This window comes from Balaenoptera borealis, assembly GCF_965194805.1.
Source record: "Balaenoptera borealis genome assembly, chromosome: 18".
NCBI lineage: Eukaryota > Metazoa > Chordata > Mammalia > Artiodactyla > Balaenopteridae > Balaenoptera > Balaenoptera borealis.
In genome coordinates, this window is record NC_138877.1 from 75,810,969 (window position 1) to 75,829,443 (window position 18,475).

At 39.6% G+C, this 18,475-nt stretch overlaps 1 protein-coding gene across 7 annotated transcripts in view; it reads left to right on the forward strand.

Annotated features, from left to right (window-relative positions):
- The window catches only part of TNFSF13B (TNF superfamily member 13b), an 88,646-nt gene that overhangs the window by 37,287 nt on the left and 32,884 nt on the right, over positions 1-18,475 (forward strand). For 6 of the 7 annotated variants that reach the window (XM_082366257.1, XM_082366255.1, XM_082366256.1 and 3 more), the window contains 2 exons: positions 3,284-3,634; positions 6,514-18,445. In XM_082366257.1, the coding sequence (XP_082222383.1) occupies positions 3,284-3,634; positions 6,514-6,626 (464 nt within the window). In that variant the 3' untranslated portion in view covers positions 6,627-18,445. The remainder of the gene's footprint in view (positions 1-3,283; positions 3,635-6,513; positions 18,446-18,475) is intronic. The other variant, XM_082366261.1, reaches the window with a different exon arrangement.

Consider the following 18,475-nt stretch of genomic DNA (forward strand, 5'->3'; position numbering starts at 1 on the left):
AAATTAAAAATTCATTGAGCAGCACATGTTGATTGAGTGCATACTGTGTGCTAGGCGCCATTCTTGGCGTCTGGGTTTCCAGCTGTGACTACAGCATAGTAATTGCCTTGGCCCAATGGAGTATAATCCGTGTGTGTGTGTGTGTGTGCACACACGCGTATGTGTGAGGGTGGGGTTGGGAGGAGACACATAGACAGTATATAAAGACAAGTAAATGTATACTCTCTCTCTCTTTAATAAGAATATTTCCAGCGAGGTATGATGAAATGCCAAAAGCAAAAGAGTAAATAAGAATACAAACCTAATAACTACTTGTTTTTTTTTCTATTATGACAATACAGCAGTGGAATTTGGTAAGAACTGCCTAATTTTATAGATATAAGTATTGTATAAAGAAATAGGGGATCAGTTTCAAGTATGGCAAAAAAGTTTTTTTAGTCAATAAATATCTCTAGTCAGAATATAAACAAGCAGTTTTAGAAATATGTGTTTTATTTCAAGAGTTCATATTACCTCTATAGTGGAGGGAGGGTGTTTCATTTCCAAGAGTTTCAGTAAGCAGGTAATAAAATGCTTTTAAAAAACAATCGAATGCTAGTGACTAATTGCCTAGTACCCCACCATTTTGAATTATTTTATGTTTAAAGTTGAATTAGTTAACTCAATAAATATTTGCTGCATCTGCTGTGGGCCAGGTATCATTTTAGGCCCTGGGGAAACAGCAGGGAACCAAACAGAAACAGTCCCCAAACTCAGAGAAATTAGAGTCTATGATGTGTATAGTTTTGAAGGGGAAGGAAAGCCCTTTGTGGTCAGAGTAACAAATAAGTATCACTTCCATGAAAACAATCACGTTCAGTCATCAGCTTACATTTTACAATAATAACAACCATGATATTAATTTTTCCTCATGTTTTCAGAACTCTATCTTAAAGAATGCTTTGGGCACGTGATCTTTATTTAAACAGAATTTAAAACTATGTCATTATAATCTTTTCACTGAAATAATATTTTATTAAAAACAGGTGGTGATGAGATTACCTCTGTTATTTGTAAATGAGGAGATCTTTATTCGTGGACCGTCATTACCCAGTGTGTGGCACTGGAGAATTTTCGTTTAAGGAAATGGATTCTCAGAGACCGTCCTTGTGGACAGCAGATTGGGGGGATCAGACCTGCCTCATGTGTCAGGGGAAGCATTCACTCCTCCTGAGAGATGGAGCCATTCAGGGGAGCACAGGAGAGGAGTGGAGATCTGTGGGGTCCCCTCCTGCTGCTTCCTCTCTCCTCTCTCCACCCACCCCTCCCTCTCATCTCCCTCCCTCTGTCTGTGGAATGTGATCTTGGAGGGCTGCCTTAAGGAATTGTTTCATTGTAACTTGAATTCACAGTGTAGTGGCTTTGTTGGACCACTCAGGCTCTTAATTCCTCAGAAATATTCAGAAACTATGTGGTTCTTCTTTTGTATTCTTCCCTCGAGAATCCTATTTGGGAAAAGTTCAAGTAGGATGATTTTGCCTTGGGGACACCATTGAAGTGGGCATGTCCACTTAGCAATTGTATTTATGAACATGAAAGCATTGTCAACTATTGCATCCTAGGGCTCCCCCTTAGGAAAATCCACAGGGGAAAATTTCCTTTATGTTCAATCTAGGACAAGTTGTTCTTTTCTTGAGCTTCTGTCATACCGTCTTGTAGACTTCTGAATTTTATTATTGATTTTGTTTCTCTTTTTGTTATGACCAAGGTGAAGCTTGGGGACACATGTGGTCCAACATTGCCAATTATATGGGAACATTTTTTATACGATTTTAGACTACCACAGTTTCATTTTACTATTTTTTTCTTGTACTGCCATTTCCCTAATCTTCTTTTTCCTTACTTTATGCCATTTTATTTATACCCCAAATTTCCCAGCCCCTAGCCTCAGGGTCCGCTGCTTACTCCAATATACGCATAACATGATGGTGGGAAATCCAGTGACCTTAGCGTGTGAATTCACCGGAAAGTAGTGTTTACTCTTTCAGTGGGCATTCCGGCTCAGCCATCTGCACCCCTTTTGCCGACGCATTTCTTTGGCCTCTGTCTTCTCTCTGCCTCTTTATCCGACTCTTGAGAACCGTGGCTCTCCTGCCACTCCCCAAGTGATGTTTGAGGGATAGTGGAGGAGAATTGGTGTATTGAACAGAAACCACTTCAACTTGAACATTACGGATGATTATCACAACATTCCTGGACCATTTCCTAGGAGAGGTTGCGTCTCAGTAATTTCTCTCCCTCTCCTTAAGCTCTGTCTTATTGCCATGTTGGGGAGACGGTGGCTTCCTCCCCATATTCTTTGCTAAACTCTCCACGTACAAACTCCCTCCTCTCTGGGAACTAGAGGGGAGCAAAATTTGCTGCCCCAAAATGTGTCTCTTTGACATGAGGATTAATTTAGGCTGATTATTTTTAGCGATTATTTTTAAGAAGACTCAGGAAGTTTTTCTTGTTACCTCTCCCCTTAACTGCCTAAAAGAATTTGGATAGAGGACTTGTTCCTAGAACAGAGCCATCATGAGAGACGTCTGCAAAGAATATGGGCTGAGGGTAGTGGGGGAGACTCTGGTAGGGCTTAGCGACCAGAGCCCACTCTGTGTCCCACTGTCTCTGGTGGCCCAGCAGACATTTGTTTTTCCATCTCTTTGTGAACCCGTACCCCCAACATCCTCCTTTGTCTTTAGCTGAAGATGGTATTCAAAGTGAGGGCTTTGCCCACTTTGGGGAGTTACTCAGTCTTCCTGGGACTCTCCCATGTATGCATATTATTAAACTTTTGTGTGATTTTCTCCTGTGGATCTGTCTCATGTCAGTTTAATTCTTAGACCAGCCAGAAGAACCAAGAAGGGTAGAGGAAAATCTCTTCCTCCCCAACAGAATCAAAGGAGAACCAAAAATTTCTCTTGGTGTGTTATTCAGAGACAGTTTGTCCATTTTTTTGGCCTCAAACTGTCCCATCCAGACCAGACTATATTTTGAAAATTGCTGAAATACAGAAGAAATCAAAACCCCAGACATTACATATGAAGTGTTTGCTTTCAAGTTCCTGTATCTGATAATTGCCTGGGTGAGTATATAAATGATGGCTGAGAAACCAGTGGAGGACTGTGATTTCTCTTCTTTTCCCCTTTTTTTAAAAGATGAAATTCTCCTCTAAGTTTCAGACTTAGTTTAGCAGCTAAGTGGAGGTGAAAAACTGCTTTTCTCAGTTTTTTTTTCTTATAAATCATTCTCTTCATTGTAGGAGCTTACACATTTGTTCCGTGGCTTCTCAGCTTTAAAAGAGGAAGAGCCCTAGAAGAAAGAGAGAATAAAATATTGGTCAAAGAAACGGGTTACTTCTTTATATACGGTCAGGTAGGTTCAGCCCTAATGCCGCTGTCTCTGTCCAATGCCTCCCATTTTGTGCTGACTTCTGACAAAGTTCTTTGGTTTGTTTCTCAGGTTTTATACACCGATAACACCTTTGCCATGGGACACCTAATACAGAGGAAAAAAGTCCATGTCTTTGGGGACGAATTGAGTCTGGTGACTTTGTTCCGATGTATTCAAAATATGCCTGAAACACTACCCAATAATTCCTGTTATTCAGCTGGTAAATAATAGTTCTATATACATAGCCAGAAAGACATTCCTCAATATACTGTGTGGTTTTTATTATCTTGAATGATAAACTAGTCTGTTTTAATAGAGACAAAATCATTATTAATAGGTTTATCATTTTTATATACATTTAGAAAGGGCAGTAACTTCACAGCAATCCACACTAGAACAATCGTAAGCTGGGTTTTCTTCAACCTGTAATAACAATGCTGGAATAATAAGAGAATGGTAACCACATGCCAGACACTTTACCTGTGCCCCTTCCTTTAACCCTCCCTGTGGAAGGGAGGTGGGGTCTGAGGCACGGAGAGGAAGCACACGTTGTCTTAGACTGCACAGAACTTAGTTTAAACCAGCCGGTCTGACCCCAGTGGGACTCACAGAATCTCTTCTTTACCTCCTGCGGAAGAAGTGCCTTTGGCCGGTTTGAGGGTCAGTGGCACAGTGGCTTTGCTGGTGTCAATGGACACCAGGTGGATGCGTTTGGGATGTGAAAGTGTAGGAGTGAGGCTGCATTTCAACTCAGAAAAGGGAAAGGGCAGGCTCACTTCATTTCAGGTCTGTTTAGGCTGTAATTGCCATCGGAGCCTTCATTTTGTCTTGGGGTAATTTCAAATTAATCGAGGCCAGTATCTGAAAAAAAAAACAACTGCCTTCGACACATTTATTTCTCTCTGGTGATTTTGACACATCCATTCAGGACCCCGAGGAATGTCTTCCCTTCCAGACAGTTAGCGCAAATGACAGCGTGGAACATGGGGTGCAACGGGGCTGTGCGATTTGAAGCACTGTATTCCGAAGGCGTTTACTGACAAAGGCACGATGAAACAAGTGAGAAAGCAAAATAGTTCCCAATAATGGAGACGATTGTCATCCTGGATCCACAGCCATAAATAGCTTTGACAGGGTGATGAGGAAGTTTACCGAATTGGAATTCCCTAATTTTCAAAGAGAAATGTTTCCCTGCGGCCAGTGGTAACCAGTATTTTGGTGTTGCAAAATATTTATAAATGGTGAGGTCACTTCAGTCTGTTATATTTATTTACATTAATTAGTACTTAGAGCTTTACAACACACTCTTTTTCAAATTTTCTATCATCAGCCCCTCATGGTTACTTTCTCAGCCAGATTTCCTAGGTGCCTTACTTTTTAAGAGTAATTAACTTGACCTTAAAGATATTTCTCAGTGCTAGTAGCTTAGTATTCTTTACGAAAAGTGTTTTCTAGGAAATTTCAGGTTTTCAGTCTTTATCTGTTCTAGAACGAATTTGTTTGAAACCATTAATAGCTACACATTGGTGTATACGTGTATAAAGTGCTTCCATAATAATCTGGAAAAAATTAAAATGGTCCATTTGAGGAGCCCAACGAAGCTGAATCTTATTATTTCATTAACAAGTTGAATGTGTTTATTGTAGAAAAAGTTAGAGCTGATTGCTATAATCTGGAAGAATTGAAATAGCCCATAACTCAGGGTTGAAATTTTAAATAGAACCTACTTTGAAACGTAGTTGGTTCACACAGACTTTTTTTGAGAGTTAGTATTACTTAATGATCTGTGATCTATAGCCTTTGTCAAATTATTAGATTATCTTCAATCTCTATGATAATGACTAATCCATTCAACAGATAACTTCAATCTTTTTTTTTTCTACTACTTAATGTAATCATCAAATGCCTTGCCAATTCTAAAAGTGTACACTTTACCCTTAACAATACCTAAAACTGTGTTCTTTTGTTTGTTGTCTGTCTTCGTCTATTAACAAAAAACAAGATCCTTGGAGACAGACTCTGGTTATTCTGATCACCGCCCTATGAGGGCCTACGAAGGTGTCTGGTATATCTGAGGTGCTCAGTAAATAAACACCCACTGGCTATTGCTGCAGGACACCCAGGTGCTTTGGCTTGACAGTGGAATAGAGGTTAACGTAGATGTGTTCCTGTAAATACATTTTCATGGCGTGTTAATGAAACAATGCAACTACTTTTAAAATTGTTAGTTGAAAGTACTGACAATTTAGATGCTATTTCCTTTGTTATTTCCTTGGTTTTATTCTCTGCCCCTCCTCCTCTTTCTTTTTCTTTATCTTTTTCTTTTAAAATGGAGTCAAGAATGACCTGATATACTGAGTGTAGTTCCGGAGTTGTGTTTTGTATTCCTGAATCACAGGCTGCATTATTGTAAATTAGGCGCATGCATGCAGATTAGTTGATCAGTTTTGAGAAGCTAATTGCCTTGTTGCTTTTGATTGTAAAAACAAGTATGGAAACACAAATTATAGAGGGCTATAAAAGTAATCCAAATGACTCCTCATCCCATAGTTTGTACTCTAGAGAAAGACTATGTTAGCAGATGTGCTTTGTGAATAAGTAGTGTTTTGTTTTTCACTTTTAAATAATTTATGTATTTTGTATGCACATTTGAAAGTATATTTAGGACTATGCAGTATATATACGTGGGTGTGCTCATTTTTTTGTATTTTTATTTAACATTATTTTTTAAAGATTCCCATGTCAATAAAATGAAGCAAAACCACTTTTAACTATATAACCGTCCATCAAGGGACGTGCTATGAATTCCTAAACTTTTTTTTCTTATAGTTAGATGTTTGGTTCCTGTTTAGATTCTCCATTTTACAAACAGTAGGTGACACATCCATTTATGTCTGTTATAACTCCTTCTGCTTGTTTCTTTTACTTTTTTGTGGGGGGGGGTTTAGGCAAATAATAACTGGTTTAGAAGTCCGCTGGTGTAATTTGAAGGGTGAATGCCTATGTTACTATTTTTTTCCAAAACAAGGTAGTTGTCTTTAATGTTCTCCCCTCCCCCTCCTTTCCTGCTTAAAGTTCTTGCAAATCATTCTTTTCCAGGCATCGCAAAGCTGGAGGAAGGGGATGAACTCCAACTGGCAATACCACGCGAAGATGCTAAAATATCCCGGGATGGAGACGGCACGTTTTTTGGTGCACTGAAACTTCTGTGACCTACTTACACACCTTGGCATGGCTGTTTTCCTCCCTTTCTTTGTACCTCTAAAGAGAAAACACTTAACTGGAAATACCAAAAAAAAAAAAAAAAGGTAGTTACCATAGCCTGGTTTGCTGAAACTAGACCAAAACAGGAAATTTAACAGACAACCACAGCCAAAGGGTGTCATGTGAATTACAAGAACTAGAGCCCGTTTAAGGAAAAATAGATCTAGAAAGACTTTTCGCTATAATGCCATGTTGAACACCTTAGTCAATAGTTTCTTACCTTGGAAGAAGCACAAGATTCAAAGGGGCAGTAAATCATTTCTTCAAAAATGGTATCCCACTGTTTGCTATGGAAGAGCGCCCGTGCCTGTAGGACATTAAGACATTTGGGGGAAATCTCAGGATTTATCCTCTATTTTTATGTTAAATACCCTTTCTCCTTTTTCAGTTAATATTGAGGAAACTAAAAAAAAGAAAAAAAGTATAGAAATCTTGCATTCCATACATGAAAAAGTAACTAAAAGTTTAAATTTAAATATCATATTAAACAATCGGACTCAAAAGAGGATATAGGTACTATTTAAGTCTTTTAGGTTTATTTCAAGTTTGCAGTTTTTAGCTCTAATATCATATATTACCCGCCGGAACACTCCTGGACATCTTTCACAGGAGGGAAATAATTCTCTCATGTGTTTACACTGAGGTGTATTTTTTATAGCTAATTTCAGTTACTTCAGAAACTTTTAATGTAGGGTAATTCCAATTCATGCATATAAGCATTAATTGAAAGAAATAACTATAGGTGTTTCTACCTAAAAATAAAATCTGCCATAGAAGTTAATAAGTACATTTGTAATAATGTAATATCATTTCCCTTTATTTCCTATCCTTCTGTTTTAAACTGCTGGTATTGTAGTTCACATATCCCAGCCTTTAAAAAATACTCATGTTATTAGCTTTACAGAAGTTGAGGTTTAATTAAAGTTCTTGGCATCCTGAGTATGTTATATGCCATGTGCTTGTTCCAAAGATTATCACATGCCAGAAGACATTGTCCTAATTTTCATTTTATAAAGACTCATTTTTGAGAATGCTGTAATACTTATCTTTTATAACGTCATGTGTTTTGCTTATATTTTTAAATGTCATCAGTTTAAACAGTTTACTTCATTGTTTAAACAGATGGAAAAATAGACCCTGGTCTACACTAGTTTTCCCCAGTTTACATTAAAATATTTTTAAAGGTATTTTTTTCAAAACAAAATTATTTTTATTTTGTGCCTAAAATTAAACTTTGTTTAAAACTGATTTCTATAGTTTTGGCTTTTTGGTTAAAATAAAATACACTTTGCAGTTTATTCTGTTTTACAATATTGTAATAAGAAAAGAAGTGATAGGTGAGGTAGGCGTTTCAATACTAGAAGGAAGTCAGAGATTTTCTTAGTGTTGCTGCTAAGTAGATTGCCAAATAAAAAATGTCAGTGCCTTTTGCCTCATTTTTGGATTGTTTGTCTAACACTACTCATCTTTTGCTTTCTCTCCATAACACTGAATGTTGTCTTAAAAATTAGGTGCGTGCAGGGAACTATAGTCAATATCCTGTGATTAAACCATAATGGAAAAGAATATGGAAAAGAACGTATATATATGTATAACTGAATCACTTTGCTGTACAGAAATGAACACAATATTGTAAATCAACTATACTTCAATTTAAAAAAAGACTAAGTAAAATGATAAAAAAAATTAGGTGCATAAATTGTAGAACATTATAAAGTAGTATGTGTTAGGGTATGATATAAAGTATTTGAAGTCATAAATATTTTACATGTTTCAAAAAGGATTTGGTCACCTCAATACTATATATATAAAGTTATGGATTAAATATTTCTTAGAGCCTAGGTTAAAAAAAGATAAAACTACATCGTAATAGGCTTGTACCCTAATCTCTTGTAAATCTACAGCTTGCAACATTTTTCTTTCTAAATGGCTTAGCATATTTTGTCAGCAGATGTAGAATTCAGCCACATAAAATGGTCTTAAATCTTATTTTGCTTTCTGTTCAAACCAGCCTTAAAATGTGAATCTTATCTTCCTCGTCAGTGAAATTGTGAGGAAAATCAGACTTTGGTTGAGTCAAAGTTTATGCAGTTATCAGGAAGTTGAATTAAGTCAGAAAGAGAAAGACAAATACCATATGATATTACTTATATGTGGAATCTAAAATATGACACAAATGAACCTATCTATGAAACAGAAGCAGAATCAGGGACATAAAAAATAGACTGGTGGTTGCCAAGGAGGAGGGGGGTGGGAGAGGGTTGGATTGGGAGTTTGGGAATAGCAGGTGCAAACTGGTATATATATAAAATGGATAAACAACAAAGGTCCTACTGTAGAGCACAGGGAACTATATTCAATAACCTGGGATAAACCATAATGGAAAAGACTATGAAAAAGAATGTAGATATATGTATAACTGAGTCACTTTGCTGTACAGCAGTAATTAACACGGTGTTGTAATTCAACTATACTTCAATAAAAAATAAATTTAAAAAAAGATTAGGTAAATATAGAGGTGTGTGGGGATGTGACCGCAACAGTGAGTGAGATTGCCCAAGTTCAGCCTTTGCTATCTTTCCTCCAATTTATTTTAGCAGAAAAGGATGTTATCCTGGGATTTCCTACGAAAGAAAATTTCTAAGGTTTAAGTATATGGGCCCAGGCCAGATACTCTTCTGTCTTAAATCCAAAGTCAAGATTGGTGGTGCTACCTAATCACCCAGTGAGGGCCCTCAGTGCATTAGCAGAACATGCTGAGGAAGTAATGTGCTGGCCTTGCTGGCGCCTGGAGTAACCCCTCCGCTGGCTGGTCACCGAGCAGAGAAGCTCCTCCCAGTGTACTCTGTTATGGGTGCAGTGACCTACTGATAGAAGGGCTTAATAAATCCTATTGTCATTCGAAGTCTGAACCAGAAAATATTACTCTGAAGATGTCCCTGCCCTAGGAGACCCCTGACGTGTTTGGTTTGGCTCCCATGTTGCTTCGCAATTTTCGAGTTGATTTCTAAGATAAAAATCTAGATTCATTACATGAAACAGGACACTCAAATTTCTTTCAGAAATACAGACATTTTATTTTACAACCTTGGAGGGTGATATATAATATACGTACAATAATACTCAGAATCTTTAGGGCACGGTTTGGTGATGCGTTTTTACAAAGTGGACCCCTCCTGAGGCCACCTCCCCAATCTCAGCACAGGACATCGCCAGCACCCCGAAGCCTGTCACCTCCTCCCCGACTTTAAGTAATCACCATTCTGACTTCTGTCTTCAAAAGAGTTTTGCCATTTGAACTTTATACAAATGGCACCTCACGGGATGTCATCTTCTCAACATCTGCTCACCACGTTGTGAAATCTTTCCACACTGTTTCCTGTAGGAAGGGTTCATTTTCTTTCTCTGCTGAATAGAATGTCAATATATTTGTCCATTTTACTATTGAAAGACCTGTGGGCTATTTTCAGTTTGGGGTTATTACGAGTTGTGTTTCTGTGAATATTCTCTGAAAATATTTTGGGGACCCTACGTACCTATTTCCGCTGGATCTATACCTAGGAGTGGAATTGTTATGACATAGACTATGCATACGTCCGGCTTCAGTTAATGCTGCCAAAACGATTTCTGAATGATAATTTCAGGAAATCACACAGACCCGGGCTGTTCAAGGCCACAGGTGACAGGGCTAATTTTTCTCTACCCACGGCAGCCAGACCAGTGCTCTCTGCTTTGCTGCAGACCCCTGGGAGTCTCTTTGCCCCCCTGTTGTCTGTCTGGCCTGTGCTAGGATCCTGGGGATTATAAAGAGAGTTTACTCCGGATATCTGTGGGCTCATTCACTTTTCTAAATTAATTTTGTAAATGTGCATAAATCTGATTAACTTTCACAGATTCATCATGGTTAAAGGGGGTCCAAGATCTCTAGGCGTCCATCAAATCAGCTTCTCCTTTCTGGTTTCCCTTCTCCTGTGGAGGAGGGGAGGGCCCCAAGGGCTGGCATGGGGCCCTCAGCAACTCCAAACACTGGGGATGTCCCCGCTCAGCCATGCCCGGGCCATCAAGCAGTGAATGCAATTTTCTTTTAAGCTCCGTTTGAGGTTGTCTTTGATTTCCTCCTCACCTTCCCCACTGCTAAGTTGACTAAGTCTTTTGTTACTTAAAAAAAAAAGGAAATAATGTTTGAGATCATTGAACAAATCAAGATAATAAAATTGTAGAAGGATGTTAATAACAGTTAATGAGTATCAATTTGTTGTTTATTTAGATTTATTTTACAATCTTATGCTAGCGTGATCCTCACCAATACTTAAGATCACGTATTTAGAGTATGCGATACTTTTCCTGCATACTTAATTCTGTGCACGTGAAAAGATTTTAGGCAGTTGTTTAGTTTTTGTTTTATCTTGTGTTTCTAGACCCCGCTGCGATCACACACTGTATTTAAAACTAACCGCAAAGGTGGGAACTAATGCGCTGGGATGGAGTGGGTAGCTCTGTGTGAGGGGCTATTAGCTATGGTGTTATGATATGGAGCTGTCAATTTAGATCTCCCAATGGCTAGTTAATTTGTCACTTTAAAGGACTAAACAAACAAGATCAACAGCACAAAACTATGATATATCTCGTATTCCGGAGTACAAGTTGATTAATTTTTCTGGGTCTTATTTTTTCCGTTTGTTTAGCAACGATTTTTTTCACAAATGAATGGGAAAACTCACAAAATCCGTTTTAGACCACTTCGAGGGAAACACTGGTTATATCATTACCTTTAGGCATGTATTTATAGTGGTGGAATATATTCTATGAGAACTTTTTGGATAAAACATTTTATTGTGTGTATAGGTATATAAAACTTCGATAGTGACTCTAGACCTTGTGCTTTTCAGACTTTGGCTGCTTTGGATGTTCTGTTGCTCCTTTCTTTCAAGCTGTCCTTATTCGCAGCTATTCTGCCTGTTACGATGCTTTTCCATATGTTCTGTGGCAGAGGGTCTGCCATAGTAACTGCAGTAATGAGTCACATTTCCCTGCGGCATAGATATCGCTGCAGTTGTTTTCCAGGTCAATAAAAGAACCACGAAGTGGCCAAAATGTTCTGCTCCTATCCAGACCATCACATTAACATAAAAATGTGTTAGGAAAGTCTCGTGGTTATAAAGGAATTGCAGTTTTTAACATTATAGTTCCACCTTTAAATACCAAGGGAAATTTCTTAGCGGATTTTCGTATGTGATCACTGCCTGTAACAGTATTCTTTTTAGGCCTATGCATTTGCACAGCTTCAGAATATTACGTAATTATTACATCTGTTATTCCATGTTTTCCATTCATAGCAATTGGCGTATAGGTACTAAGGGCTTTTGCTTAAAAGACACCCCCATCCTCAAACACACACATAAGAGGAGGGATTTGAACCGGAATTCAAAAGAAGGAAAGAGACATGCACTATTCGGTTTTATTTTAGAAAAAATGTGAAAGTTAAATTGGAAGGAAATTGAGAAATCTAGTTTTATTATTTTGTTTTAACATCTCTTGAATAGACCAGAAAAAAAGAAACCAAAACAGAGAGAAAGCAGCCCCCAGGGACTGGGAACACCCCTCCTGCCCTTCTTCAGCCCCATGGGAGCCTCGTTGTGCCCAGTAGTGCGAATGGAAAAGGAAACACACAGCCCTGACCACATCCTGCCCGGAGGCTACATGTTTCCAGGATTTAAGAGGCAGGTGGGGCGAGAGCTTCAGTGTGGAAGCAGAAGGTTGCCCTAAATTTAACTTGATGGAAGGAGTGAAAGGAACCAGGATTCCGGAGATCTGGGGAGAGTGGCAAGAAAGCAGAATAAGGGGGAGTTTATGAGAAAGAAAACGTCCATGGGAAAGAGTCTTTCCGGGGCCGGGGGCTGTCCGTATGGGAGCAGCCTACAGGTGTGAGCTGGGGCAAGTAGGGAGATGGCGGTGTGGTCTGCTCACATCCCTCAGGACCGCCCCTACCTAGCCTCTCTCTAAATGCTGAGAAAGGATTGATCCTCTTAAGGGGTCTTGTCAGGGAGGAGCATAGGTTTGGGGTCCCTGGTCCCCCACGGGAATAGGAGCCACACTCAATATGAGCAGGACTGTGTGGGTAGAGAATCACTTGGAAATGAAAACAGCCCACTTTCTCCTTTTGCATTTCAGAGAAGCCTATTGCATAATACATAACAATTTGACTCCCTTGGAAGTGAAGAAAATTTGATTATTTTTTTTTTGAAGTGTTAACCTCAGAGTTGACAGGGCTGCCCGATTAGAGTCTGAAAATCACAGTAAAAGTGAACAAGACGTTTCTAAACAGCTTCCCGCCCACGGAGGATTCCCCTCTGCCACCTTGGAAGGTTGTCATCCAGCCTCGGAGGAAACACCTCCAGAGAAGACAGCCTGCTTTAGTGCTGAAATCCGCATCTCCTCCGGGAAACTAGGATGCGGTCTGTGCTTTCAGAGATCCCTCTCCCCACATCCCAGGAGAGGAAATTCAGCACTTAGCAGAAGTTCCTTTTAACCCCCATTATCTGAGTGGATACGTCCAGCCATTTGGAAGAGTTTGGAAAGCTGCAAGAATTTTCATTTGTGAAAATTAAAACTAATTGGAGTTGTAGCGGTTGCTTGAGTCTTATCTCAGGGAATGGGTGGTCCACTTGGGCCTCATGTAGGGGGAAGCCTGCTTCTGCACATGCGGTGAAAGAGCCCCCGGATTTCCCACTGTCACCTGATAGTGAGAAACGTGCAAAAGGGGTCAAGGAAGGAAGTGTCAAGAAATTAGAAATTTCTGTACAAGAGAAAAAAATGAAAAAGAAAACCCCTGCCCCCCAAAGAAGTCAAAAAAGACAGAGAGGAAGAGCAAGGAAGGAAGGGAGGAAGGAAAGAAGGAAGAAAGGGAGAAAGGGAGGGAGGGAGGAGAAAAGGAGGGAGAGAGGAGGGAAGGAAGGAAGAAACTTTTTCAATATTTAAAGAGGCATAACATGCCAGAGGGTAAAACTAGAATCAATGGATAGAACTTACAGAACTTTTTCTTTTTTTAATTTAATTTTTATTTTATATTAGAGTACAGTTGATTCACAATGTTGTGTTAGTTTCAGGTGTACAGCAAAGTGATTCAGTTATACATATATATATATATGTATATATATATACACATTATTTTTCAGATTCTTTTCCCTTACAGAGTATTACAAGATATTGAGTAGAGTTCCCTGTGCTATACAGTAGGTCCTTGTTGATTATCTATTTTATATATAATAGTGTGTATATGTTATCCCTCCCGGAATTTTTTCTTTTTTAAACAACTTTTTTAAGATACGAATGACATACTATAAAATTTACCTGTTTAAAATACATTTGAAGAGTTGTGCAGAAAGTGACCAAATTTAATTAAAAACCTTAGGAACTTGAAATTATAGTCTCAGGAAGGAAAGGGAGAGGCTTAGGGAAAGATCTAAAATGAAGAAGAAAAAGAATTTTCTGAGAAAAGATTTTGCGCATCCTTCTATACTAAAATTGATTTAGATTTACAAAAGGTTACAAAGATAGTACAGTGTTTTGTACACTCCTCACCCAGCTTCCCATATAGTTAGTGTCATACATACATGACATTGTCACAACCAAGAAACAAACACTAGTACGTTACTGTTAACTGAACTCCATACTTTATTAGGATTTTATTGGCTTTTCTACTGCTGTCCTCTTGCTTTCCTGGATCCAACCCAGGGCACTTCATTGCATTTAGTTGTCACACCCCCTTCGCCTCCTCTGATCTGCAACTGTTTCTCAGACTGTCCTTGTTTTCATGGCCCTGGCAGCTTTGAGGGTGTTTTGTAGGATGACCCTCAGTTTGGGTTAGCCTGATATTTTTCTCATGGTTAGGATGGAGTTATTATGCCTCCTGGGGAAGAACACCAAAGAAGTGCCCTTCTCATCACATCAAATCAGACAGAATCACCTGGCTAGGTAGTGTTTGCCAAATTCCCAAGAGATCACTTGGAAATTCATGTTTCTCACTACTTTGGAAACACAGCAGTGTCTTACCTCTGCCTTGTTGAGATGTTGTACCCATGTACAACCACCAGAGGGAAACCGAGAACAACTAAAGTAAATTGTCTTTTTTTTTTAAAGTCTTTATTGAATTTTTTACAATATTGCTTCTGTTTTTTGTTTTGGTTTTTTAGCCGCAAGTCATGTGGGATCTTAGTTCCCCAACCAGGGATCCAACCCGAACTCCCTGCATTGGAAGGCGAAGTCTTAACCACTGGACAGCCAGGGAAGTCCCAAATGGTCTTTTTTTTTTTTTTAACATCTTTATTGGAGTATAATTGCTTTACATTGTTGTGTTAGTTGCTGCTGTGTAACAAAGTGAATCAGCTATATGTATACATATATCCCCATATCCCCTCCCTCTTGCATCTCCCTCCCACCCTCCCTATCCCACCCCTCTAGGTGGTCACAAAGCACTGAGCTGATCTCCCTGTGCTATGCGGCTGCTTCCCACTAGCGATCTATTTTACATTTGGTAGTGTATATATGTCCATGCCACTCTCTCACTCCGTCCCAGCTTTCCCTTCCCCCACCCCATGTGCTCAAGTCCATTCTCTACGTCTGCGTCTTTATTCCTGTCCTGCCCCTATGTTCATCAGAACCATTTTTTTTTTTAGATTCCATATATATGTGTTAGCATACAGTATTTGTTTTTCTCTTTCTGACTTACTTCACTCTGTATGACAAACTCTAGGTCCATCCACCTCACTACAAATAACTCAATCCAAATGGTTTATTTTTAAATGTAACTAAGTGGGTAGAGAAATACTAAAAATGATAAAACCAGGAACTGGACAAGCGTTAAAAGACCAACCAGACCGTTTTAGTGATTTCTCAATCACATCCAACTCCTAATGAAAGCTTTGCAACGTCACAGTTTCTCCTCTGTCCCGTGTGACGCAGATTGATTCCTGTGGGGTTGTTCTAACTGGTTGGCAAACCTGGAAAATGTGGCCAATGTGTAGAGTCCGCACAAGTTAGGGGCAGAAGGATGGCAGGGAGAACCTGGAGAAAGGAAGTTTGGAGGACAGCCTCCTTCCTAAGTTTTCGTAGAAATCTCTTCCCATCTCTGACTTTTTAACCAGGAAATAGTGAGCGGTAAGTTTTAATACCTATATATAATGCATACTGTCTACATCTGTTTAATTTAAAAAATCATTTATCTATATAACCTCACTAAGCCAATTTGTACACACTATCTAATTTTTAATTAAAAGAATTAATAGACAATTTTTTAGAGCAGTTTTGTGTTGGCAGAAAAATTGAACAGAGAGAGCCTGTCCACTTAATCATCACCACCTCAACTCCCCCTGTTATTAACATATTGTATTTATGTGATAAATGTGCTATAATCAATGAACCCACATTGATACACAATTATTAACTAAAGTTCTACAGTTTACATTAGGGTTCTTGGTGTTGGACAGTCTATGGGTTTTGACAAATGCTTAAAGCCATGTGTCCACCATTACAGGATCATATAGAGTACTTCCACTGCCCTAAAAGTCCCCCGTGCTCCCCCATTCATCCCTCCCCTCCCTTCACGCCCCGCCCTGAGGCTCTGGCAACCACTCAGCTCTTTTACTGTCTGCATAGTTTTGCCTTTTCCAGAATGTCATAGAGTTGGAATCACACAGTATATATAGTCTTTTTTTTTTTACATGTTTATTTTTTTATTTTATTTTTTTAATTGAAGTATAGTTGATTTATAACACTGGGTTAGTTGTTTCAGGTGTACAGCACAGTGATTCAGTTTCAGATTCTTTTCCCTTATAGGTTATTACAAAATATTGAGTATAGTTCCCTGTGCTCTACAGTAGGTCCTTGTTGGTTATCTATTTTATACATAGTAGTGTGTATATGTTAATCCCAAACTCCTAATTTATCCTCCCCCTTTCCCGTTTGGTATCCATAAGTTGTCTGGCTTCTTTCACTTGCAATATGACTTAAGATTCCTCTATGTCTTTTTGTAGCTTGACGCCTGTTTCTTTTTACTGCTGAATAATGCTCCATTGTACGAATGATTGGCAGTTGTTAATCTATTCACCTATGAAAGGACATCTGAGTTGCTCCCAAGTTTTGATAATTATGAATGAAGCTGCTATAAACATTTGTGCACAGAATTTTGCGTGGACGTACATTTTCAAATCACTAGGGTAAAAGTCCAGGAGCACAAGTGCAGGAACGTATGGTAAGACTCGGCTTAGCTTTGTAAGAAACTGCCCAAGTGTCTTCCAAAGGGGCTGGACCACTTTGCCTCCTTACCAGCAGTGAATGAGCGTTCCTGTTGCTCCACGTCCTGGCCGGCATGTGGCGAGGGTCTCACTGTCAGTGGTTCAGATTTTAGCCGTTTAATAGGTGAGCAGAGTTGCCTCCTTGTTTTAACTTGTAGTTCCCTCCTGACACGTGATGTTGAGCACCTTTTCAGGTGTCTTTGCCGCCCGCAGATCTTCTTTGCTGAGGTGTCTGCTCAGGCCTTTTGGCCACTTTTCAATTGGTGTGTGTTTTCTTACTGTTGGGTTGTAAGAGTTCTTTGTCTGTTTTTAGCAGAAGTCCTTTGTCAGATGTGTGTTCTGTGAAGGTCTCCTTCTAGTCTGTCATTTTTCTTTCTGTTCCCTTAAATCTAATTTAGTTTTCACCACAACCCTGGGATTGCAGGTGCTATTATTCCCTCTATTTTATAGACGAGGAACTGGGGCCGTATCTCATGCAAGGTCTCAGAAACTAGAGTATGTGCATCCGGACCGTGACCCCTGATGGGGACAGGGTCTGCAGAGCCAATTGCTTCTTCACTTTTGTATTTGGTGTTTATTAGCTTTCCACCCCTTTGTGCTCCATTGAGGTCAGTAGTGATGCTGAGACCCTGATATTGGTCCACTTTCCATATATGTTGCCCTAGATACTGGTGCCTACTTGGACATGCAGTGAGCTAGCAATAGTCAGTGTTTGAGAATAGACTTTTAAATACTGTAAAATCAAATGCAGCTTCCCAAAAGTTGCATTCAGACCAACAGCAGGGGGTTTTTCAATGTCAGGGAACAATGCAATGGTTTCCTGAAAGAGCAGGGAAAAATCTGCTATAACTTAACCCAGGGGATTTTCGTTTGGTCCTTGGTAGAAGTGAAAATGAAGCTTCAGAAGTCAGGCCATGGGGTCAACTATCCTTACTTTTAATCACTTTGGCCTGGAAATTTCCCGGCAGAGGGCTAGACTATTCACTTCATCCAAACAGATGCACAGGAGAAAAGATGGATGAGTAACACAGTGGGTATATTGTCACCTCTACCAATCTGTCTTAAAAAAGAAAGAGAGAGAAAGGGAGAGGGAGAGGACTTGGGAGATGAGATAGGGGAGGGCGGTGGAGGGCGGCACGAGTGGTACCTTCGCGCTTTTTAAGCGCTTTCTTTAAGCAGCAGCAACATCTTTTGGTCCTGCGCATCTCCTGAGAGCGCAATCAACGAGGTTCAAAAGGAGGCCAGTTGTTTGTTTTTTCTTTCAACACAAGGAAATGTTTTCCGGCAAGTACAGCTGCCCCGACGTGGAATCGGCAACTTTATCATCAAAGTGCCTGGTGCCATCAGCCTTTCCCGCATTCACCAGGCTGCAGGGCTGGAACCATCTAATTTCTCAGCCTCAGCGCGCGGCCTGGAGGAGATGAGGGGAGGGGTCCCCGGAACGGAGGCGGAGGAGAGACGCGCCTGGGGAGAAGGTGAGGCTTTCGGTCCCGGTTAGAAGTCAG